Source organism: Oncorhynchus kisutch, linkage group LG21, assembly GCF_002021735.2.
Source record: "Oncorhynchus kisutch isolate 150728-3 linkage group LG21, Okis_V2, whole genome shotgun sequence".
NCBI lineage: Eukaryota > Metazoa > Chordata > Actinopteri > Salmoniformes > Salmonidae > Oncorhynchus > Oncorhynchus kisutch.
This window is the reverse complement of record NC_034194.2, coordinates 39,303,982-39,329,395: the sequence shown is the minus strand read 5'-3', so window position 1 is coordinate 39,329,395 and position 25,414 is coordinate 39,303,982. Positions and strand designations below refer to the sequence as shown.

The following is a 25,414-nucleotide window of genomic DNA, read 5'->3' as shown; positions in this document are numbered from 1 at the left end:
ATTATCCTAACAGAGAAAAATGTCCTCCTGTGTGCTACCTATATCCCCCCACTAGAATCCCCATATTTTAATGAAGACAGCTTCTCCATCCTGGAGGGGGAAATCAATCACTTCCAGGCCCAGGGACATGTACTAGTCTGTGGTGACCTAAATGCCAGAACCGGACAAGAACCTGACACCCTCAGCACACAGGGGGACAAACACCTGCCTGGAGCTGACAGCATTCCCTCCCCCATATGCCCCCCTAGGCACAACTATGACAACATAACCAACAAAAACGGGTCACAACTCCTGCAGCTCTGTCGCACGCTGGGTATGTACATAGTCAACGGTAGGCTTCGAGGGGACTCCTATGGTAGGTACACCTATAGCTCATCTCTTGGCAGTAGTACTGTAGACTACTTTATCACTGACCTCAACCCAGAGTCTCTCAGAGCGTTCACAGTCAGCCCACTGACACCCCTATCAGACCACAGCAAAATCACAGTCTACTTAAACAGAGCAATACTCAATCATGAGGCATCAAAGCCAAAGGAACTGAGTAACATTAAGAAATGCTATAGATGGAAGGAATGCAGTTTGGAAACCTACCAAAAAACAATTAGGCAACAACAAATTCAATCCCTCTTAGACAATTTCCTGGGTAAAACGTTCCACTGTAATAGTGAAGGTGTAAACTTGGCAGTAGAAAATCTTAACAGTATATTTGACCTCTCAGCTTCCCTATCAAATCTAAAAATCTCAAATAGAAAACCGAAGAAAATTAACAATAATGACAAATGGTTTGATGAAGAATGCAAAAATCTAAGAAAGAAATTGAGAAACCTGTCCAACCAAAAACATAGAGACCCGGAAAACCTGAGTCTACGCCTTCACTATGGTGAATCACTAAAACAATACAGAAATACACTACGGAAAAAGAAGGAACAGCATGTCAGAAATCAGCTCAATGCAATTGAAGAATCCATAGACTCTAACCACTTCTGGGAAAATTGGAAAACACTAAACAAACAACAACACGAAGAATTATCTATCCAAAATGGAGATGTATGGGTAAACCACTTCTCCAATCTTTTTGGCTCTATAACAAAGAATAAAGAGCAAAAACATATACATGATCAAACACAGATTTTAGAATCAACTATTAAAGACTACCAGAACCCACTGGATTCTCCAATTACATTGAAAGAGTTACAGGACAAAATAAAAACCCTCCAACCCAAAAAGGCCTGTGGTGTTGATGGTATCCTCAATGAAATGATCAAATATACAGACAACAAATTCCAATTGGCTATACTAAAACTCTTTAACATCATACTTAGCTCTGGCATCTTCCCCAATATTTGGAACCAAGGACTGATCACCCCAATCCACAAAAGTGGAGACAAATTTGACCCCAATAACTACCGTGGAATATGTGTCAACAGTAACCTCGGGAAAATCCTCTGCATTATTATTAACAGCAGACTCGTACATTTCCTCAATGAAAACAATGTACTGAGCAAATGTCAAATTGGCTTTTTACCAAATTACCGTACAACAGACCACGTATTCACCCTGCACACCCTAATTGACAATCAAACAAACCAAAACAAAGGCAAAGTCTTCTCATGCTTTGTTGATTTCAAAAAAGCCTTCGACTCAATCTGGCATGAGGGTCTGCTATACAAACTGATGGAAAGCGGTGTTGGGGGTAAAACATACGACATTATAAAATCCATGTACACAAACAACAAGTGTGCGGTTAAAATTGGCAAAAAACACACACATTTCTTCACACAGGGTCGTGGGGTTAGACAGGGATGCAGCTTAAGCCCCACCCTCTTCAACATATATATCAACGAATTGGCGAGGGCACTAGAAAAGTCTGCAGCACCCGGCCTCCCCCTGCTAGAATCCGAAGTCAAATGTCTGCTGTTTGCTGATGATCTGGTGCTTCTGTCACCAACCAAGGAGGGCCTACAGCAGCACCTAGATCTTATGCACAGATTCTGTCAGACCTGGGCCCTGACAGTAAATCTCAGTAAGACCAAAATAATGGTGTTCCAAAAAAGGTCCAGTCACCAGGACCACAAATACAAATTCCATCTAGACACTGTTGCCCTAGAGCACACAAAAAACTATACATACCTTGGCCTAAACATCAGCACCACAGGTAACTTCCACAAAGCTGTGAACGATCTGAGAGACAAGGCAAGAAGGGCATTCTATGCCATCAAAAGAAACATAAATTTCAACATACCAATTAGGATTTGGCTAAAAATACTTGAATCAGTCATAGAGCCCATTGCCCTTTATGGTTGTGAGGTCTGGGGTCCGCTCACCAACCAAGACTTCACAAAATGGGACAAACACCAAATTGAGACTCTGCACGCAGAATTCTGCAAAAATATCCTCCGTGTACAACGTAGAACACCAAATAATGCATGCAGAGCAGAATTAGGCCGATACCCACTAATTATCAAAATCCAGAAAAGAGCTGTTAAATTCTACAACCACCTAAAAGGAAGCGATTCACAAACCTTCCATAACAAAGCCATCACCTACAGAGAGATGAACCTGGAGAAGAGTCCCCTAAGCAAGCTGGTCCTGGGGCTCTGTTCACAAACACAAACACACACTACAGAGCCCCAGGACAGCAGCACAATTAGACCCAACCAAATCATGAGAAAACAAAAAGATAACTACTTAACACATTGGAAAGAATTAACAAAAAAACAGAGCAAACTAGAATGCTATTTGGCCCTACACAGAGAGTACACAGCGGCAGAATACCTGACCACTGTGACTGACCCAAAATTAAGGAAAGCCTTGACTATGTACAGACTCAGTGAGCATAGCCTTGCTATTGAGAAAGGCCGCCGTAGGCAGACATGGCTCTCAAGAGAAGACAGGCTATGTGCTCACTGCCCACAAAATGAGGTGGAAACTGAGCTGCACTTCCTAACCTCCTGCCCAATGTATGACCATATTAGAGAGACATATTTCCCTCAGATTACACAGATCCACAAAGAATTCGAAAACAAATCCAATTTTGAAAAACTCCCATATCTACTGGGTGAAATTCCACAGTGTGCCATCACAGCAGCAAGATTTGTGACCTGTTGCCACGAGAAAAGGGCAACCAGTGAAGAACAAACACCATTGTAAACACAACCCATATTTATGCTTATTTATTTTATCTTGTGTCCTTTAGCCATTTGTACATTGTTAGAACACTGTATATATATATAATATGACATTTGTAATGTCTTTACTGTTTTGAAACTTCTGTATGTGTAATGTTTACTGTTCATTTTTGTTGTTTTGCACTTTATATATTCACTTTGTATGTTGTCTACCTCACTTGCTTTGGCAATGTTAACACATGTTTCCCATGCCAATAAAGCCCTTGAATTGAATTGAATTGAGAGAGAGAGAGAGAGAGAGAGACAGCAGGAGAGAGAGAGAGAGAGAGAGAGACAGCAGGAGAGAGAGAGAGAGAGATAGAGAGAGAGAGAGAGAGAGAGAGAGAGAGAGAGAGAGAGGTAGAGAGAGAGAGGTAGAGAGAGAGAGGTAGAGAGAGAGAGAGAGGTAGAGAGAGAGAGAGAGAGGTAGAGAGAGAGAGAGAGAGGTAGAGAGAGAGAGAGAGAGGTAGAGAGAGGTAGAGAGAGGTAGAGAGAGAGAGAGAGAGGTAGAGAGAGAGAGAGAGAGGTAGAGAGAGAGAGAGAGAGGTAGAGAGAAAGAGAGAGGTAGAGAGAGAGAGAGAGGTAGAGAGAGAGAGAGAGAGGTAGAGAGAGAGGTAGAGAGAGAGAGAGAGGTAGAGAGAGAGAGAGAGGTAGAGAGAGGTAGAGAGAGGTAGAGAGAGAGAGAGAGAGGTAGAGAGAGGTAGAGAGAGGTAGAGAGAGAGGTAGAGAGAGAGAGAGAGAGAGAGAGAGAGAGAGAGACAGCAGGAGAGAGAGACAGCAGGAGAGAGAGAGAGACAGCAGGAGAGACAGCAGGAGAGAGAGAGAGAGAGACACCGCAGTAGAGAGAGCAGTAGAGAGAGAGACGGCAGTAGAGAGAGCAGTAGAGAGAGAGAGAGAGAGAGAGAGAGAGAGAGAGCAGTAGAGAGTGAGCACGTCCCCGTAAACACCTACAAGGAAGCAACAGTGCTGTGGAACACTGGGTCTGTACATAGTCAATGGTAGGCTGAGAGGGGACTCTTTTGGTAGGTACACCTACAGCTCATCCCTTGGCAGCAGCACTGTAGACTACTTCCTTACCGACCAAAACCCAGAGTCTCTCAGAGCCTTCACAGTCAGCCCACTAACACCTCTCTCAGACCACAGTAAAATCACAGTGTATCTGAGAAGAGCGGAACCCAACCATGAAGCATCACGGCCCAATACATTACATGGTACTAAAACAGGCCTATAGATGGAGTGCAAACAGTACAGGCATCTACCAAAAAGCAATTAGTAGAAAAATCTCTCCAGGACAACTTTTTAGCCTTAACATTCTACAACAGCAAAGAAGGTATAAATTTGGCTGTTTGGAACATAAACTTTATATTTGACAAATTATCCTCCTTGGCTAATCTAAAAAACAAGATCGAACCAGAAATAACAGAACATGAACAATACACTGCTCAACACTAAAATAACATACATTTGCTTTGCAGAGAGTAGGCTACTGAGTGCTCAGTGGTGAGGATGAGGCAGGCTGCAATGCATGCAGAGTAGACAGAGAGGGAGGAGACAGAGGAGACAGAGAGAGAGGTCCAACACTATTTAACATCTACATTAATGAATTGGTAAAAACATTATTAGAATCGGAAGCACCTGGTATCACCCGACACAACACTGAAATCAAGTGTCTGCTGTACGCAGATGACCTGGTGCTGCTGTCTCCCACTAAGGAGGAATTACAGCAGCACTGTCTTCACAGGTTCTGTCAGACCTGGGCTCTGACCGTTAACCCCAGGTTCTGTCTGGGCTCTGACCGTTAACCCCAGGTTCTGTCAGACCTGGGCTCTGACCGTTAACCCCAGGTTCTGTCAGACCTGGGCTCTGACCGTTAACCCCAGGTTCTGTCAGACCTGGGCTCTGACCGTTAACCCCAGGTTCTGTCTGGGCTCTGACCGTTAACCACAGGTTCTGTCTGACCTGGGCTCTGACCGTTAACCACAGGTTCTGTCTGACCTGGGCTCTGACCGTTAACCCCAGGTTCTGTCAGACCTGGGCTCTGACCGTTAACCCCAGGTTCTGTCTGACCTGGGCTCTGACCGTTAACCCCAGGTTCTGTCAGACCTGGGCTCTGACCGTTAACCCCAGGTTCTGTCTGACCTGGGCTCTGACCGTTAACCCCAGGTTCTGTCTGACCTGGGCTCTGACCGTTAACCCCAGGTTCTGTCTGACCTGGGCTCTGACCGTTAACCCCAGGTTCTGTCAGACCTGGGCTCTGACCGTTAACCCCAGGTTCTGTCTGACCTGGGCTCTGACCGTTAACCCCAGGTTCTGTCTGACCTGGGCTCTGACCGTTAACCCCAGGTTCTGTCAGACCTGGGCTCTGACCGTTAACCCCAGGTTCTGTCAGACCTGGGCTCTGACCGTTAACCCCAGGTTCTGTCAGACCTGGGCTCTGACCGTTAACCCCAGGTTCTGTCAGACCTGGGCTCTGACCGTTAACCCCAGGTTCTGTCAGACCTGGGCTCTGACCGTTAACCCCAGGTTCTGTCAGACCTGGGCTCTGACCGTTAACCCCAGGTTCTGTCAGACCTGGCCTCTGACCGTTAACCCCAGGTTCTGTCAGACCTGGGCTCTGACCGTTAACCCCAGGTTCTGTCAGACCTGGGCTCTGACCGTTAACCCCAGGTTCTGTCAGACCTGGGCTCTGACCGTTAACCCCAGGTTCTGTCAGACCTGGGCTCTGACCGTTAACCCCAGGTTCTGTCAGACCTGGGCTCTGACCGTTAACCCCAGGTTCTGTCAGACCTGGGCTCTGACCGTTAACCCCAGGTTCTGTCAGACCTGGGCTCTGACCGTTAACCCCAGGTTCTGTCTGGGCTCTGACTGTTAACCACAGGTTCTGTCAGACCTGGGCTCTGACCGTTAACCACAGGTTCTGTCAGACCTGGGCTCCGACCGTTAACCCCAGGTTCTGTCTGGGCTCTGACTGTTAACCACAGGTTCTGTCAGACCTGGGCTCTGACCGTTAACCACAGGTTCTGTCAGACCTGGGCTCTGACCGTTAACCACAGGTTCTGTCAGACCTGGGCTCTGACCGTTAACCACAGGTTCTGTCTGACCTGGGCTCTGACCGTTAACCCCAGGTTCTGTCAGACCTGGGCTCTGACTGTTAACCACAGGTTCTGTCTGGGCTCTGACCGTTAACCACAGGTTCTGTCTGGGCTCTGACCGTTAACCCCAGGTTCTGTCAGACCTGGGCTCTGACCGTTAACCACAGGTTCTGTCAGACCTGGGCTCTGACCGTTAACCACAGGTTCTGTCTGACCTGGGCTCTGACCGTTAACCACAGGTTCTGTCTGACCTGGGCTCTGACCGTTAACCCCAGGTTCTGTCTGGGCTCTGACTGTTAACCACAGGTTCTGTCAGACCTGGGCTCTGACCGTTAACCCCAGGTTCTGTCTGGGCTCTGACTGTTAACCACAGGTTCTGTCTGGGCTCTGACCGTTAACCACAGGTTCTGTCTGGGCTCTGACCGTTAACCACAGGTTCTGTCTGGGCTCTGACCGTTAACCACAGGTTCTGTCTGGGCTCTGACCGTTAACCACAGGTTCTGTCTGGGCTCTGACCGTTAACCACAGGTTCTGTCTGGGCTCTGACCGTTAACCACAGGTTCTGTCTGGGCTCTGACCGTTAACCACAGGTTCTGTCTGGGCTCTGACCGTTAACCACAGGTTCTGTCTGGGCTCTGACCGTTAACCACAGGTTCTGTCTGGGCTCTGACCGTTAACCACAGGTTCTGTCTGGGCTCTGACCGTTAACCACAGGTTCTGTCTGGGCTCTGACCGTTAACCACAGGTTCTGTCTGGGCTCTGACCGTTAACCACAGGTTCTGTCTGGGCTCTGACCGTTAACCACAGGTTCTGTCTGGGCTCTGACCGTTAACCACAGGTTCTGTCTGGGCTCTGACCGTTAACCCCAGGTTCTGTCTGGGCTCTGACCGTTAACCACAGGTTCTGTCTGGGCTCTGACCGTTAACCACAGGTTCTGTCTGGGCTCTGACTGTTAACCACAGGTTCTGTCTGGGCTCTGACCGTTAACCCCAGGTTCTGTCTGGGCTCTGACTGTTAACCACAGGTTCTGTCTGGGCTCTGACTGTTAACCACAGGTTCTGTCTGGGCTCTGACCGTTAACCACAGGTTCTGTCTGGGCTCTGACCGTTAACCACAGGTTCTGTCTGGGCTCTGACTGTTAACCACAGGTTCTGTCTGGGCTCTGACTGTTAACCACAGGTTCTGTCTGGGCTCTGACTGTTAACCACAGGTTCTGTCTGGGCTCTGACTGTTAACCACAGGTTCTGTCTGGGCTCTGACCGTTAACCACAGGTTCTGTCTGGGCTCTGACTGTTAACCACAGGTTCTGTCTGGGCTCTGACTGTTAACCCCAGGTTCTGTCTGGGCTCTGACTGTTAACCACAGGTTCTGTCTGGGCTCTGACTGTTAACCACAGGTTCTGTCTGGGCTCTGACCGTTAACCACAGGTTCTGTCTGGGCTCTGACCGTTAACCACAGGTTCTGTCTGGGCTCTGACCGTTAACCACAGGTTCTGTCTGGGCTCTGACCGTTAACCACAGGTTCTGTCTGGGCTCTGACCGTTAACCACAGGTTCTGTCTGGGCTCTGACTGTTAACCACAGGTTCTGTCTGGGCTCTGACTGTTAACCACAGGTTCTGTCTGGGCTCTGACCGTTAACCACAGGTTCTGTCTGGGCTCTGACCGTTAACCACAGGTTCTGTCTGGGCTCTGACCGTTAACCACAGGTTCTGTCTGGGCTCTGACCGTTAACCACAGGTTCTGTCTGGGCTCTGACTGTTAACCACAGGTTCTGTCTGGGCTCTGACTGTTAACCACAGGTTCTGTCTGGGCTCTGACTGTTAACCACAGGTTCTGTCTGGGCTCTGACCGTTAACCACAGGTTCTGTCTGGGCTCTGACCGTTAACCACAGGTTCTGTCTGGGCTCTGACTGTTAACCACAGGTTCTGTCTGGGCTCTGACCGTTAACCACAGGTTCTGTCTGGGCTCTGACTGTTAACCACAGGTTCTGTCTGGGCTCTGACTGTTAACCACAGGTTCTGTCTGGGCTCTGACTGTTAACCACAGGTTCTGTCTGGGCTCTGACTGTTAACCACAGGTTCTGTCTGGGCTCTGACCGTTAACCACAGGTTCTGTCTGGGCTCTGACCGTTAACCACAGGTTCTGTCTGGGCTCTGACCGTTAACCACAGGTTCTGTCTGGGCTCTGACTGTTAACCACAGGTTCTGTCTGGGCTCTGACTGTTAACCACAGGTTCTGTCTGGGCTCTGACTGTTAACCACAGGTTCTGTCTGGGCTCTGACTGTTAACCACAGGTTCTGTCTGGGCTCTGACTGTTAACCACAGGTTCTGTCTGGGCTCTGACCGTTAACCACAGGTTCTGTCTGGGCTCTGACCGTTAACCACAGGTTCTGTCTGGGCTCTGACTGTTAACCACAGGTTCTGTCTGGGCTCTGACCGTTAACCCCAGGTTCTGTCTGGGCTCTGACCGTTAACCACAGGTTCTGTCTGGGCTCTGACCGTTAACCACAGGTTCTGTCTGGGCTCTGACCGTTAACCACAGGTTCTGTCTGGGCTCTGACCGTTAACCACAGGTTCTGTCTGGGCTCTGACTGTTAACCACAGGTTCTGTCTGGGCTCTGACCGTTAACCTAAAAAATAAACAAATATAATGACACTCCAAAAAAGGTCCGGAAATCAGGATGACAAATATAAATTCTATTTGGACACAGTTCTATTAGAACACACCAAAAACGACACCTATCTAGGACTAAATATCAGCAACACAGGTAGCTTTCACATGGCTGTGAATGAGCTGAGGCAAGAAGAGCATTCTATGTCATTAAAAGGAACATCAACATAGAAATTCCATTTAGAATCTGGCTCAAAATGTTCCAATCAGTTCTAGAACCAATTGCTCTGTATGGCAGTGAAGTATGGGGTCCAATCTCTAATAATTAATTAACCAAATGGGACAAACATCCAATCAAAATACTATATGCAGAGTTTTGCATGACTGTATTGCAAGTGCAAAGAAAAACCCCAAATAACGCATGTAGAGCAGAATTGGGCCAATACCTCCTCCTCATTCGAATAGAAAAAAGAGCCATCAAATTTTAAACCATCTAAAAACAAGTGACCCCAAAACATTCCATCACACAGCTCTACAATGTCAAGAGATGAAACAAGAGAAGAGTCCCCTCAGCCAGCTGGTTCTGAGGCTCAGTTCACTAACCCAAACCAACCCCATAGAGCCTCAGAACAGCACTCAGCCAGCTGGTTCTGAGGCTCAGTTCACTAACCCAAACCAACCCCATAGAGCCTCAGGACAGCACTCAGCCAGCTGGTTCTGAGGCTCAGTTCACTAACCCAAACCAATCCCATAGAGCCTCAGAACAGCACTCAGAAAATCTGGCCCAAACAAATCATCACAAAACAAAAATAAACATATATCACCTATTGGAAAGACACCACAAAAAAGTTAACTTCAATGCTATTTGTCTCTAAAAACAGTACATGGTGGCAGACTATCTGACCACCGTGACTGATAGAAAACTGAGGAAAACATTGACTAGGTACAGACTCAGTGAGCACAGTCTGGCAATAGTGACCGGTCGTCACAGACAAACCTGGCTGCCCAGAGAGGACAGGCTGTGCTCACTCTGCTCCAGGGAACAGAGCTGCATTTCCTATTACACTGTGACAAATACTCAGCCCTAAGATAATATTTATTTCCCCAAATTATAATTCAATACAAAGAATATGAAACTATAAAAGATTAAGAAAAATATCTAATATTTATTGGGTGAAAATCCAAAATGTGCAGTTTTGGCAGCCGAATATGTCTTTCATACCACGTCATGTGTCTTCTCAGTCATGTTGACACTGGTCTACTACCAGGTCATGTGTCTTCTCAGTCATGTTGACACTGGTCTACTACCAGGTCATGTGTCTTCTCAGTCATGTTGACACTGGTCTACTACCAGGTCATGTGTCTTCTCAGTCATGTTGACACTGGTCTACTACCATTGCTTTAATGTATTGTTGTTCTCATTAATATTGTAGTTGTTGTTAATGGTAATCTCATGTCCACAACTACTATTATTATTGCTGTTGGTCCCACCATATATTTATATATAAAAATATATATATTTTTCTAGATGTATACTTTGACAATGTGAGTAATAATGAAGAGAGAGAGTGAGAGGAAAGAGAGAGAGAGAGAGGAAAGAAAGAGAGAGAAAAGAGGGAGAAGAGAGAGAGAAAAGAGAGAGAGGAGGGTTATATAGAGAGAGGTAGAGAGAGAGGGAGAGAGAGAAAGAGGTAAAGAGAGCGAGAAGTCAGATAACTATTCTAATCAATGCAGAAAGCCAGTAAGATGCTTCAGAACAAGTACTGGTGTGTGTGTCCATCTACTAACCATCAGTGTGTATGACAGTGTGTGTGTCCATCTACTAACCATCAGTGTGTATGACAGTGTGTGTGTCCATCTACTAACCATCAGTGTGTATGACAGTGTGTGTGTGTGTCCATCTACTAACCGTCAGTGTGTATGACAGTGTGTGTGTCCATCTACTAACCGTCAGTGTGTATGACAGTGTGTGTGTTCATCTACTAACCGATAGCGTGTGTGTTGCGTATAGCTCCCCCGGTTGGTTCGTATGACAGTGTGTGTGTCCATCTACTAACCATCAGCGTGTATGACAGTGTGTGTGTGTGTCCATCTACTAACCATCAGTGTGTATGACAGTGTGTGTGGGTGTCCATCTACTAACCATCAGTGTGTATGACAGTGTGTGTGTGTGTTGCTAACCATTAGTGCTGATGCAGCGTAGAGGCAGGCGGGTCCATGTCCCAGCCGTGGTACAGGTGATGGTGGCGGGTCCATCGGGGGAGTAGCCCGGCTCACAGCCATAGGACAGCAGGGTACCAGGAGGGAAGGAGCCTCGGTTGGCCTCCGTCTGGTTCACCAGCTCCCCGTGCTGTACAGCCAGAGGCTGAGGGCATCCTGAAGGAGACAGAGGGGTTACTTTCATATTAGCGGTTTAGATTTGATAGGCGAGAGGATAAGAGTCTCTGCGGAAGGAAGACCACCGGTGACGAGACATCTCATGGATCGGAAGGATGTTGAGACTGCGGCATTCACACCACAAACAGGGATTAGGTTAGTCTGAAGTCACCTAAAATGTCTGCAAGGACTCCTTCTCTCCTGGTTAATATCTCTATAGTCTTGGTCGTAACAAAAAAAGACTAGTGGCTCATTGAAGAAGAGAGGAAGGGGGTCTGAAAGGACACACACACGCCCCACACACACGAACACACACGCCCCACACACACAAACACACACGCCCCACACACACGAACACACACGCCCCACACACACGAACACACACGCCCCACACGCACACACGCCCCACACGCACACACGCCCTACACACACGAACAAACACGCCACACACTGTGCTGTAACAGCACTATAAGCCACTCAAAGACGTGTGTGTGAGTGTGTGAGGTGTGTGTGTGTGGGGCGTGTGTGTGAGTGTGAGGTGTGTGTGTGTGAGTGTGAGGTGTATGTGTGTGTGGGGCGTGTGTGTGAGTGTGTGGGGTGTGTGTGTGTGTGGCGTGTTTGTTCGTGTGTGTAGGGCGTGTGTGTGTGTGTGGGGCGTGTGTGTGTGTGTGGGGCGTGTGTGTGTGTGTGGGGCGTGTGTGTTCGTGTGTGTGGGGCGTGTGTGTGTGTGGGGCGTGTGTGTGTGTGTGTGTCGTGTGACTGAGACCGAGAGACAAAGAGAGAGAGTGAGTGTTTCCAGTACCTTCCCACTGCGCCGACCACACACACCTGCCCGACATGCCGACCACACACACCTGCCCGACCTGCCGACCACACACACACCTGCCCGACCTGCCGACCACACACACACCTGCCCGACCTGCCGACCACACACACCTGCCCGACCTGCCGACCACACACACCTGCCCGACCTGCCGACCACACACACCTGCCCGATCTGCCGACCACACACACCTGCCCGACCTGCCGACCACACACACCTGCCCGACCACACACACCTGCCCGACCACACACACCTGCCCGACCTGCCGACCACACACACCTGCCCGACCACACACACCTGCCCGACCTGCCGACCACACACACCTGCCCGACCACACACACCTGCCCGACCACACACACCTGCCCGACCTGCCGACCACACACACCTGCCCGACCTGCCGACCACACACACCTGCCCGACCACACACACCTGCCCGACCTGCCGACCACACACACCTGCCCGACCACACACACCTGCCCGACCTGCCGACCACACACATCTGCCGACCACACACACCTGCCCGACCTGCCGACCACACACACCTGCCTCACTAGAACAAAAAAAGGATATTCTACCACCTACCATTCCAACGGTAAACTAGCATCCCAGACACTGACCGTGTTTATCTTCAGGACTAACGACAGCGTGGTCTCAGGGATTTGATGGACTGTATGTGGCAGGATAAGCTGACATTTACAAAGTTTAAACCAGGGAGACGGGACATTGTGTCAAGTACAGCCGCAGGCACCTCTTTGAAGTCAATATAGAATATATTGTCTAAACAACATTCCTTCCAGAATGACTATCTTCAGTCGGAGAGAGAGAGAGATAACGAGAGAGATACTTTTGTTCCCATTCTGTCTGAGTTTCTCTGTTGTAATCACAGGCCGAGCTGTTTAGGTATCTTTCCGCCCTGGCTGGCACAAATAGACGGTGTGTGTGTGTGTGTGTTGCTCCTCCACGGTCCATTTTCCTCTCTTATCTCCAGGGGGAAGTGGCTTGCTCAAAGGGCACAGTCTTTTCACCTAGTCGGCTCGGGGATTCGAACCGGTGACTGGCCCAACGCTCTTAAAACCGCTCGGCTACCTGCCGCCCGTCTCCTTCCTCTTGTGACAATTGACTGATTAATCGTCCGATCTTTAAGAGAGTCTTCATAATGTGGTCTTGGTGGATGATTAGCCGATGACCAAATGCTGCAGGCCAGCGGGACACAAACAGCCAGAGGACTGCGTGTCTGTGCTCGACTGTGTGTCTGTGCTCGACTGCGTGTCTGTGCTCGACTGCGTGTCTGTGCTCGACTGCGTGTCTGTGCTCGACTGCGTGTCCGTGCTCGACTGCGTGTCTGTGCTCGACTGCGTGTCTGTGCTCGACTGCGTGTCTGTGCTCGACTGCGTGTGAGAGGTCAACAGAGGACAACCAGCACAACAAGAAGCTGCAGCGATAAATCTCAGGGAAGGAGCCAGGGAAGGAGCCAGGGAAGAAGCCAGCCTGGCTTCGATTTGGCAGCTACAGCTTTACTACATAGCCTCACACCATCAAATTATTTTCTCACTTAAAACTTGACGTGTTGCCAAGGGGACTGACTGTAACGAATAACAATTCTAGTCCGCCAAACGGGATAATGATGACGTTACTACAGTTAACAAACAACCTTGAGAAGTCACAGGCAGATGATTTTTGAAAAAAGCACGAGGGGGAGTGTTATCCTTGCTAGTAGAAAACTCTACTATTGTCCTCGTTGCTTTAACAAGGTGTTGGAAGACATACATCTAATAGACATACATCTGCTAGAACGTCACGAGTATGAAACAAACTAGTACATTATCACCACTGGCTGGCTATAATTCATTAAGTCTAGTGTCTCTAGTACATCATCAAATCAAATGTATTTATAAAGCCCTTCGTACATCAGCTGATATCTCAAAGTGCTGTACAGAAACCCAGCCTAAAACCCCAAACAGCAAGCAATGCAGGTGTAGAAGCACGGTGGCTAGGACAAACTCCCTAGAAAGGCCAGAACCTAGGAAGAAACCTAGAGACGAACCAGGCTACGAGGGATGGCCAGTCCTCTTCTGGCTGTGCCGGGTGGAGATTATAACAGAACATGGCCAAGATGTTCAAATGTTCATAGATGACCAGCAGGGTCAAATAATAATAATCACAGTGGTTGTAGAGGGTGCAACAGGTCAGCACCTCAGGAGTAAATGTCAGTTGGCTTTTCATAGCCGATCATTCAGAGTATCTCTACCGCTCCTGCTGTCTCTAGAGAGTTGAAAACAGCAGGTCTGGGACAGGTGGCACGTCCTGTGAACACTGGCTGGCTATAATTCGGGGCGGCAGGGTAGCCTAGTGGTTAGAGTGGAGGGGCGGCAGGGTAGCCTAGTGGTTAGAGCGTTGGACTAGTAACCGGAAGGTTGCAAGTTCAAATCCCCGAGCTGACAAGGTACAAATCTGTCATTCTGTCCCTGAACAGGCAGTTAACCCACTGTTCCTAGGCCGTCATTGAAAATAAGAATTTGTTCTTAACTGACTTGCCTAGTAAAAATAAAAAATTCATTAAGTCTCTAGTACAAGCACATTTAGATTTAGCCTAATCATTCTAAAAGTCACTGAATAGAGAGAAGAGACGTGAGAGCCCCCTCCACCTCCCTCCCACCCTCCATTTCCCTCTCCCCTCCTCCTCTATCTCCCATTCCTCCCTCTCCCCCCTCTCTTCTCCTCTATTCCCCCATCCCTCGTCCTCTATCCCCTCTCCCCTCCACCTCCCTCCCACCCTCCATTTCCCTCTCTCCCCTTCTGCTTCCCACCTCTATCCCTCTCCCTCCCACCCTCAATTCCCCTCTCCCCTCCTCCTCTCTCCCCCATCCCTCCATTTCCCTCTCCCCTCCTCCTCTATCTCCCATTCCTCCACCTCCCTCTCCCCCCTCTCTTCTCCTCTATTCCCCCATCCCTCGTCCTCTATCCCCCATTCCTCCGCCTCCCACAATCACCCACCACCTCCATCCCTCTCCCATCTCTATCCCCCCCACCTCCCTCTCCCATCCCCCGCTTCCCTCTCTGTTCCTCCCACTCACCCCCCCACCTTCGGGAGCACACTTTGTTATTGTTTCAACCTCCCCTTTAAGAATCACTTGGTCCATTGTGAGAGTCTAATACCCTAGTGTCTGATGGGACTTCAAAATAAAAGCACACTTTGTTGTTGTTTCAACCTCCCCTTTAAGAATCACTTGGTCCATTGTGAGAGTCTAATACCCTAGTGTCTGATGGGACTTCAAAATAAAAGCACACTTTGTTGTTGTTTCAACCTCCCCTTTAAGAATCACTTGGTCCATTGTGAGAGTCTAATACCCTAGTGTCTGATGGGACTTCAAAATAAAAGGGCACTGTATCATTCCAACGGGTCCTATGGGGAGAGAGAGAGAGAGAGAGAGAGAGGCGGGGGAGGGGGGGGGCGTTAAAATCCTCTCTCCACCCATCTGTCACCAATAACAATGAGCTGAAGAAGAGGGAAAGAGAGAGAGGCAGAGAAACAGAGGCAAGAGAAAGAGAGAGAGAGAGAGAGAGAGAAGACAGAGAGGAAGGGACTGGGAGGGTCTTAGTCGGCTCCGGTAAATTGAAATTCTAATTATCCTTCATTACAAGCTGCTGGGGGCCAACTCAGATCACATTATTATAGTAATGCAGCTGCTGAGAGGCTACGGCAGGACAATAGACACCCAGAGAGAGAGATGGGGGTGGGATGGAGAGAGAGAAATAGAGAGAAAAATAGAGAGAGAAATAGAGAGAGAGAGAGAGAGAGAAATGTAGAGAGAGAGAAATAGAGAGAGAGAGAGAAAGAGAGAGAAAGAGAGAAATGTAGAGAGAGAAAGAGAGAAATGTAGAGAGAGAAATAGAGAGAGAGAGAGAAATAGAGAGAGAGAAATGTAGAGAGAGAAATAGAGAAATAGAGAGAGAGAGGATTAGACTAAAGACTGGGAGGAGGATAACGCCTCTCCCTGGGTTGGTAAATATGTTTTGGTTGCTTTGTTAGTCTTTTGTTGGTGTTAGGTTGGAGTGGGTGGATGGTGTTTTGTTGTGTTCCCATGCCTCCCTTTATCTCTCTCTAATCCAGGGATTTGAGTCAAGCCGGCATTATCAGAGCCCTAACTCATTACACGAGACTGAGGGGGTTGGCTCTATTGACAGTAGACTAGAGGGGTTGGCTCTATTGACAGTAGACTAGAGGGGTTGGCTCTATTGACAGTAGACTAGAGGGGTTGGCTCTATTGACAGTAGACTAGAGGGGTTGGCTCTATTGACAGTAGACTAGAGGGGTTGGCTCTGACAGTAGACTAGAGGAATTGGCTCTATTGACAGTAGACTAGAGGAATTGGCTCTATTGACAGTAGACTAGAGGGGTTGGCTCTATTGACAGACTAGAGAGGTTGGCTCTATTGACAATAGTCTAGAGGGGTTGGCTCTATAGACAGTAGACTAGAGGCTGAGGGGGTTGGCTCTATAGACAGTAGACTAGAGGCTGAGGGGGTTGGCTCTATAGACAGTAGACTAGAGGCTGAGGGGGTTGGCTCTATTGACAGTAGACTAGAGGCTGAGGGGGTTGGCTCTATTGACAGTAGACTAGAGGCTGAGGGGGTTGGCTCTATTGACAGTAGACTAGAGGCTGAGGGGGTTGGCTCTATTGACAGTAGACTAGAGGCTGAGGGGGTTGGCTCTATAGACAGTAGACTAGAGGCCGAGGGGGTTGGCTCTATAGACAGTAGACTAGAGGCCGAGGGGGTTGGCTCTATAGACAGTAGACTAGAGGCCGAGGGGGTTGGCTCTATAGACAGTAGACTAGAGGCCGAGGGGGTTGGCTCTATAGACAGTAGACTAGAGGCTGAGGGGGTTGGCTCTATAGACAGTAGACTAGAGGCCGGGGGGGTTGGCTCTATAGACAGTAGACTAGAGGCTGAGGGGGTTGGCTCTATAGACAGTAGACTAGAGGCTGAGGGGGTTGGCTCTATAGACAGTAGACTAGAGGCTGAGGGGGTTGGCTCTATAGACAGTAGACTAGAGGCTGAGGGGGTTGGCTCTATAGACAGTAGACTAGAGGCTGAGGGGGTTGGCTCTATAGACAGTAGACTAGAGGCTGAGGGGGTTGGCTCTATAGACAGTAGACTAGAGGCTGAGGGGGTTGGCTCTATTGACAGTAGACTAGAGGCTGAGGGGGTTGGCTCTATAGACAGTAGACTAGAGGCTGAGGGGGTTGGCTCTATAGACAGTAGACTAGAGGCTGAGGGGGTTGGCTCTATAGACAGTAGACTAGAGGCTGAGGGGGTTGGCTCTATAGACAGTAGACTAGAGGCTGAGGGGGTTGCAGGGGATACAAGCCAGGAAGGTCAAGAAAACACCACACAAAGGAGGTTTTATCAGAGAGATTGTAGACTAAACCAAAAGCATCACGATACCAACATTTTACTAATGATACGATACCAGGCATCGCGACACCAACCAGCATCGCGACACCAACCAGCATCGCGACACCAACCAGCATCGCGACACCAACCAGCATCGCGACACCAACCAGCATCGCGACAACACGGGAGGAAAAGGGGCCTAACGTGCGGTTAGTGGACGTTGCCTGTTTGTCCTACACAAAACAACCTGTTCCCACTTCTACTCAATACAACACATTGAATTAACTTCACACTGTACAATAGAATACTGCACAGAACGGCTGGTTTGCTCATATCCAAAAGCCTACCTGTGATTTGTCTGAAGAAATATACAGTGGGGCAAAAAAGTATTTAGTCAGCCACCAATTGTGCAAGTTCTCCCACTTAAAAAGATGAGAGGCCTGTAATTTTCATCATAGGTACACTTCAACTATGACAGACACTTAAAAAGATGAGAGGAAGATGAAAGGGTATATAACAAAGTATTGAGATTAACTTTTGTTATTGACCAAATACTTATTTTCCACCATAATCATAAAAAATCCTACAATGTGAATTTCCGGAATTTTTTCTCCTCATTTTGTCTGTCATAGTTGAAGTGTACCTATGATGAAAATTACAGGCTTCTCTCATCTTTTTAAGTGGGAGAACTTGCACAATTGGTGGCTGAATAAATACTTTTTTGCCCCACTGTACATGCATCACGATCTGTACGTCATTGTGTCAGTCTGGGGGAAACACTGCATGAAACCTTTACTCTTCAGTTAAACCTCACATCTCTCCCTCTCCCCTCCCAGGAGTAGATGTGTGATATAGTTTAGACATCAGGTCTCTAATTATTAGTTATCAAACTAATATTTAAAAAACTGACGGGAAGAATAGATGAGTGAGGACTGAGTGAGGACTGAGTGTCAGGGTAGACTACTAGACTACTGAGGGCTGAGTGAGGGCTGAGTGGGGACTGAGTGAGGGCTGAGTGACAGCCTAGGAACAGTGGTGACGGCCTAGGAACTGAGTGACGGCCTAGGAACAGTGGGTTAACTGCCTTGTTCAGGGCAGTAACCTTCGGGTTAACCTGCAGGTTACTAGTCCAACACTCTAACCACTAGGCTACGCTGCCACCCCTCCACTCTAACCACTAGGCTACCCTGCCGCCCCTCCACTCTAACCACTAGGCTGCCCTGCCGCCCCTCCACTCTAACCACTAGGCTACCCTGCCGCCCCTCCACTCTAACCACTAGGCTGCCCTGCCGCCCCTACACTCTAACCACGAGGCTACCCTGCCGCCCCTCCACTCTAACCACTAGGCTACGCTGCCGCCCCTCCACTCTAACCACTAGGCTACCCTGCCGCCCGTACACTCTAACCACTAGGCTACGCTGCCACCCCTCCACTCTAACCACTAGGCTACCCTGCCGCCTCTACACTCTAACCACTAGGCTACCCTGCCGCCCCTCCACTCTAACCACTAGGCTGCCCTGCCGCCCCTCCACTCTAACCACTAGGCTGCCCTGCCGCCCCTCCACTCTAACCACTAGGATGCCCTGCCGCCCCTCCACTCCACTCTAACCACTAGGATGCCCTGCCGCCCCTCCACTCTAACCACTAGGCTGCCCTGCCGCCCCTCCACTCTAACCACTAGGCTGCCCTGCCTCCCCTCCACTCTAACCACTAGGCTACCCTGCCCCCCTCCACTCTAACCACTAGGTTACCCTGCCGCCGCTCCACTCTAACCACTAGGCTACCCTGCCGCCCCTCCACTCTAACCACTAGGCTACCCTGCCACCCCTCCACTCTAACCACTAGGTTACCGTGCCGCCCCTCCACTCTAACCACTAGGCTACCCTGCCGCCCCTCCACTCTAACCACTAGGCTACCCTGCCGCCCCTCCACTCTAACCACTAGGCTGCCCTGCCGCCCCTCCACTCTAACCACTAGGCTACCCTGCCGCCTCTACACTCTAACCACCAGGCTACCCTGCCGCCCCTCCACTCTAACCACTAGGCTGCCCTGCCGCCCCTCCACTCTAACCACTAGGCTGCCCTGCCGCCCCTCCACTCTAACCACTAGGATGCCCTGCCGCCCCTCCACTCCACTCTAACCACTAGGATGCCCTGCCGCCCCTCCACTCCACTCTAACCACTAGGATGCCCTGCCGCCCCTCCACTCTAACCACTAGGCTGCCCTGCCGCCCCTCCACTCTAACCACTAGGCTGCCCTGCCTCCCCTCCACTCTAACCACTAGGCTACCCTGCCCCCCTCCACTCTAACCACTAGGCTACCCTGCCGCCCCTCCACTCTAACCACTAGGCTGCCCTGCCGCCCCTCCACTCTAACCACTAGGCTGCCCTGCCGCCCCTCCACTCTAACCACTAGCCTGCCCTGCCGCCCCTCCACTCTAACCACTAGGCTGCCCTGCCGCCCCTCCACTCTAACCACTAGGCTACGCTGCCGCCCCTCCACTCTAACCACTAGGCTACGCTGCCGCCCCTCCACTCTAACCACTAGGCTACCCTGCCGCCTCTCCACTCTAACCACTAGGCTACGCTGCCGCCCCTCCACTCTAACCACTAGGCTACCCTGCCGCCCCACCACTCTAACCACTAGGCTACGCTGCCGCCGCTCCACTCTAACCACTAGGCTACCCTGCCGCCTCTCCACTCTAACCACTAGGCTACGCTGCCGCCCCTCCACTCTAACCACTAGGCTACCCTGCCGCCCCACCACTCTAACCACTAGGCTACGCTGCCGCCGCTCCACTCTATGATGTAGGGATCATCAACTAGATTCAGCCGCGGGACATTTCTTCTTCTTCTTGAGTGGCTGGTCAGGGGGCCGGGAACATAATTACAACTAATTTTGTTGCCTGCAAACTGACCACAAGAAGCACAAACAGATATAACATTTGACTAAAACATACTCATTTCAAACCTCAGACTGCAGTCAGACAGCAGCTGGGGCCTGAGTCATGAGTCTGAAGGAGGTCTGTAGCTGAGAGAGAGAAAGAAGGCAGGCAGGCAGACAGACAGAGAGAGCGGGAGACAGACAGGGAGGAAGGGAAGCAGACAGATAGAAGGAGAGCTGGTGGCTTAATGTACTCTAGAAAGGCAGATAAAGGTATGAAGGGAGAGAGAAAGAGAGCGAGAGATTGAGCAATTGAAAAAGGAACATGCTGTGGGGTGAAAGTCATGCTCCTTACAGACAGGCCGATGTATCCGTAGGGAGAGAGGAGTCAGTGAGGGATTATGGGGGAGAAGGCAGCACGTCTGAGCACACTGATACAGACCAGTCAGTCTGGCTGCCAGACAATGAAGGGTGGTGTGTGTGTGAAACCTAGTCGTTGTGTGTTAGGTTGAGCTCTGTGTGTGTGTGTGTGTGTGTGTGTGTTAGGTTGAGCTCTGTGTGTGTGTGTGTGTGTGTGTGTGTGTGTTAGGTTGAGCTCTGTGTGTGTGTGTGTGTGTGTGTGTGTGTTAGGTTGAGCTCTGTGTGTGTGTGTGTGTGTGTGTGTTAGGTTGAGCTCTGTGTGTGTGTGTGTGTGTGTGTGTGTGTGTGTGTGTGTGTTAGGTTGAGCTCTGTGTGTGTGTTAGGTTGAGCTCTGTGTGTGTGTGTGTGTGCGTGTGTTAGGTTGAGCTCTGTGTGTGTGTGTGTGTGTGTGTGTGTGTGTGTGTGTGTGTGTACACTAGGGATCTGACTATGGAAAAACAATACCATTTGTTTTCCTTTAAAAACGATAAGAAAAATTACTAAAATTCCAGATGAATTCCCGATGCAGCTGCGCTGCTACCAAAGACGGTTTGGGTCTCATCTTACATCCCCTTTCAGATGTACCTTTACTACCCTTACTGTCTCCTCAATTCACCTCCCAGTGTGCATTTCCTTCTCATTTAACTTCTCAAAGTATTACAGAACTTCGCTGCGGCCGCTGGCCTCTCTCTGACATTTTTACCCAATGTTAACAACGATGACGTAGTGGTGAGAGAGTCAACTGCCAAAATAATTGATCACCTGACTCCTTGCACTTGGCCAAAGCAATTCCTGTAATTCATGAAATGATGATACATTAAGTCTAACAAGTCGCGACACATACACTTTAAGAAAGGCTGGGCTAGGATATTCTACAAGCAACAGACTGGAACACACAGTTGCATCATTAGTGAAGAGAAAGAGCTAGCGTGAGGGAGAGGCACAGGCAGAAGGAGGGCACAGGCAGAAGGAACCATGAGCATATGTCTTGGTAATCTGTGTGTATGTGGACGTTAGAGGGTTTAAACGTTAAAACGGTTCAAAGAAACTAGGATCCTTAACCGTAAAAAAATTAACGCCTCGCAAATTACCCCCAAATTAGCCTAAAGTAAAGCCTCTTCCTCTCTGGTTTAATTTAAATGACAACTTTCCCCCAGGCCTTTATAGCATATCGTCTAGTTCGGCGTTAAACGCAGACATAATGTTTTGTGATAACTGCATTGCGATTTTAAATTTGGTGGGAAAATATCGTTTTTCAGTTAGGGATTTTTCTTACAGTTAAGGATCCCAATTTTGTTGAAACATTTGAAATGTTTAAACATTCACACCCCTTAACACCCCCCCCCCACACACACACAAACATAGACACTCAATCTTCCTTCCCCTGTTAGTCTAGTCATTGTTTGACCTCCCAACAACAGCTGTTCGTCAGAACCACAGTTGAAAAGGGAACCAGGCTATATAAAGTCATTGAGCTGTAGGATTCTGGGATTGTTCTATGGAAGTAAGAACATGTTCCAGAGAATTCTAATTTCCACTGTCAGCTCTCTCCCGCCCTTCCATCTCACACACACACACACACCAGCCCTGCTCATCACACACACACACACACACACACACACACATACAGCTCATCAAACACACACTAGGGGTCTAAGCAGGACTGATTTATTCATCCCGCTGCCGCCTTTCTGGCTGTCACCTGGTCCCAACCCAACCGCAGTCCTGCCATGTTATTTCAGGTATATATATGTGACACAGCTCACCTGCCAGGCATGGGCCTAGCAATTTTACACCCTATAGGCAATATGCACAAAAACAACCTAAGAACTAGGTTAAATTACCAGAGAATCTCACCGTGGCCCATTATATTAGGCTATCGGTATTCCTGGGCTATATCAGCAGATAGGACACAGCCTACCTTTTTAGGAGGACGATTTGAGGACAGAGACAAAAAATAAATAATCAATATTTTATTTGAAATTTAAAAAAAGATAACTGCCACGTGATTCGCCGCCCGTGCATAGGCTGCCTACTCGGTTTCATTGAGGCCACACAAATACTAGATCTCACAGGCCCTCCCTTTATAACGCTGAAATGAACAATACGTTTTAACTAGGAGGCCAGCCACCTGTCTGTACTGCAGTCTATTGTCTCCTTTCACTACAGAAGATCACTGAGCAGGCTGACGCTGAATAGGAGAGACGACTGAACTCTATCTTACCGAGGTCGATTATGGATGAGAGGTCAAGGGCTTCCCTATAGTCGGGCTGACCCGCTATCTAAAAACACACAGGCACGCACACACACTTTCTAGGAGCAGATGGGCATGATACGTTTGGGTAGTGGGGAACAGAAAGCCCCCCGGCCAGCTGGAAGGCAGACATTTCTTACTCTCAGCCCCCCCCCCCCCCCCCAACACAGAGACCAGAGCGTGACAGACCCCTTCACAAATTACACCTCTGCTGTTCAGTTTCAGCTGTTTTGTTCAACACACTGCATTCCATTACACTGCATGTGTTCTGTTCAAAACACCCACAACAGTCTGTTCGAGAGTTACCAGGCGCCTGTTCGAACAGCCGCCCCGCTCGGCTGTTCGAGAGTTACCAGGCGGCCGTTCGAGAGTTACCGGGCACCTGTTCGAGAGTTACCGGGCGGCCGTTCGAGAGTTACCGGGCGGCCGTTCGAGAGTTACCGGGCGGCCGTTCGAGAGTTACCGGGCGGCCGTTCGAGAGTTACCGGGCGGCCGTTCGAGAGTTACCGGGCGGCCGTTCGAGAGTTACCGGGCGGCCGTTCGAGAGTTACCGGGCGGCCGTTCGAGAGTTACCGGGCGGCCGTTCGAGAGTTACCGGGCGGCCGTTCGAGAGTTACCGGGCGGCCGTTCGAGAGTTACCGGGCAGCTGTTCGAGAGTTACCAGGCGGCTGTTCCGAGAGTTACCAGGCGGCTGTTCCGAGAGTTACCAGGCGGCTGTTCGAGAGTTACCAGGCTCCTGTTCGAGAGTTACCAGGCAGCTGAACAGTTCAACATATCACGTGTAAGATTAATAGGTCAGCTAAGCGAAGCTTAATAATTTATTTGGGTGTTATTCTGAACAGCATATGAGGCTGTGTACGGTCGTTTAGTGGCAGTATCTGCCTGGGGGGCCAGAGTAGGTTCTGATGTCTCTGTGTACGGTCGTTTAGTGGCAGTATCTGCCTGGGGGGCCAGAGTAGGTTCTGATGTCTCTGTGTGGGGCCGGTTAGTGGCAGTATCTGTCTGGGGGGGGGGGCAGGGGCACAGGGGAGAATGTCCCTGCGGAGCTCAAAAGGGGTTGACAGTGACACACGATCTGCTATCTACAAGCTGGCCTCACACTGCAACAGTTGGTGTGCGTTTCTGTGTGCGTGTCTGTGTGCGTGTCTGCGTGTGGGGCGTTGATGTATCCTCCAGTGTAACTGTCATCCAGACTCTGACCCTGCCTGACCTTTCTCTGTTACTAAATATGGACCTAACAAGGAGGTCAGACTCGGGCTTCACTTCTTCCCCCTTTGGCAATGTAAACATATTTGTCCCATGCCAATAAAGCCCTTTAAATAGAATTTAATTGAGAAAGATGAAATGGGGTCAGTTGTTTAGGACAGTTAAACACAGTAATGTCAGCCTGTTATCTAAATGAGCACAAAGTGCTCTTCTCTACCATGCTGGACATAAGTATGGACCACACACACACTCCCCCCCCAAGCAGACACATCGATGGCTCTGAACGAACTTTATTTGACTCTTTGCAAACTCGAATCCATATATCCGGAGGCTGCATTCATTGTAGCTGGGGATTTTAACAAGGCTAATCTGAAAACAAGACTCCCTAAATTTTATCAGCATATCGATTGCGCAACCAGGGCTGGAAAAACCTTGGATCATTGCTATTCCAACTTCCGCGACGCATATAAGGCCCTGCCCCGCTCTCCTTTCGGAAAAGCTGACCACGACTCCATTTTGTTGATCCCTACCTACAGACAGAAACTAAAACTAGAAGCTCCCGCGCTGAGGTCTGTTCAACGCTGGTCCGACCAATCTGATTCCACACTCCAAGACTGCTTCCATCACGTGGACTGGGATATGTTCCGTATTGCGTCAGACAACAACATTGACGAATACGCTGATTCGGTGAGCGAGTTCATTAGAACGTGCGTTGAAGATGTCGTTCCCATAGCAACGATTAAAACATTCCCAAACCAGAAACTGTGGACTGATGGCAGCATTCGCATGAAACTGAAAGCGCGAACCACTGCTTTTAATCAGGGCAAGGTGACCGGAAACATGACCGAATACAAACAGTGTAACTATTCCCTCCGCAAGGCAATCAAACAAGCTAAGCGTCAGTATAGAGACAAAGTAGAATCTCAATTCAACGGCTCAGACACAAGAGGTATGTGGCAGGGTCTACAGTCAATCACGGATTACAAAAAGAAAACCAACCCTGTCACGGACAAGGATGTCTTGCTCCCAGGCAGACTAAATAACTTTTTTTGCCCGCTTTGAGGACAATACAGTGCCACTGACACGGCCTGTAACCAAAACCTGCGGATTCTCCTTCACTGCAGCCGATGTGAGGAAAACATTTAAACGTGTCAACCCTCGCAAGGCTGCAGGCCCAGACGGCATCCCCAGCCGCGCCCTCAGAGC

The 25,414-nt window shown here is 49.4% G+C and overlaps 1 protein-coding gene across 1 annotated transcript in view; it reads right to left on the bottom strand.

Annotated features, from left to right (window-relative positions):
• Window positions 1-25,414, bottom strand: part of LOC109880264 (sushi domain-containing protein 6-like) — a 67,631-nt gene that overhangs the window by 8,412 nt on the left and 33,805 nt on the right. Inside the window, 1 exon segment of the mRNA XM_031800176.1 lies at window positions 11,053-11,247. Coding sequence (XP_031656036.1) covers window positions 11,053-11,247 — 195 coding nt within the window.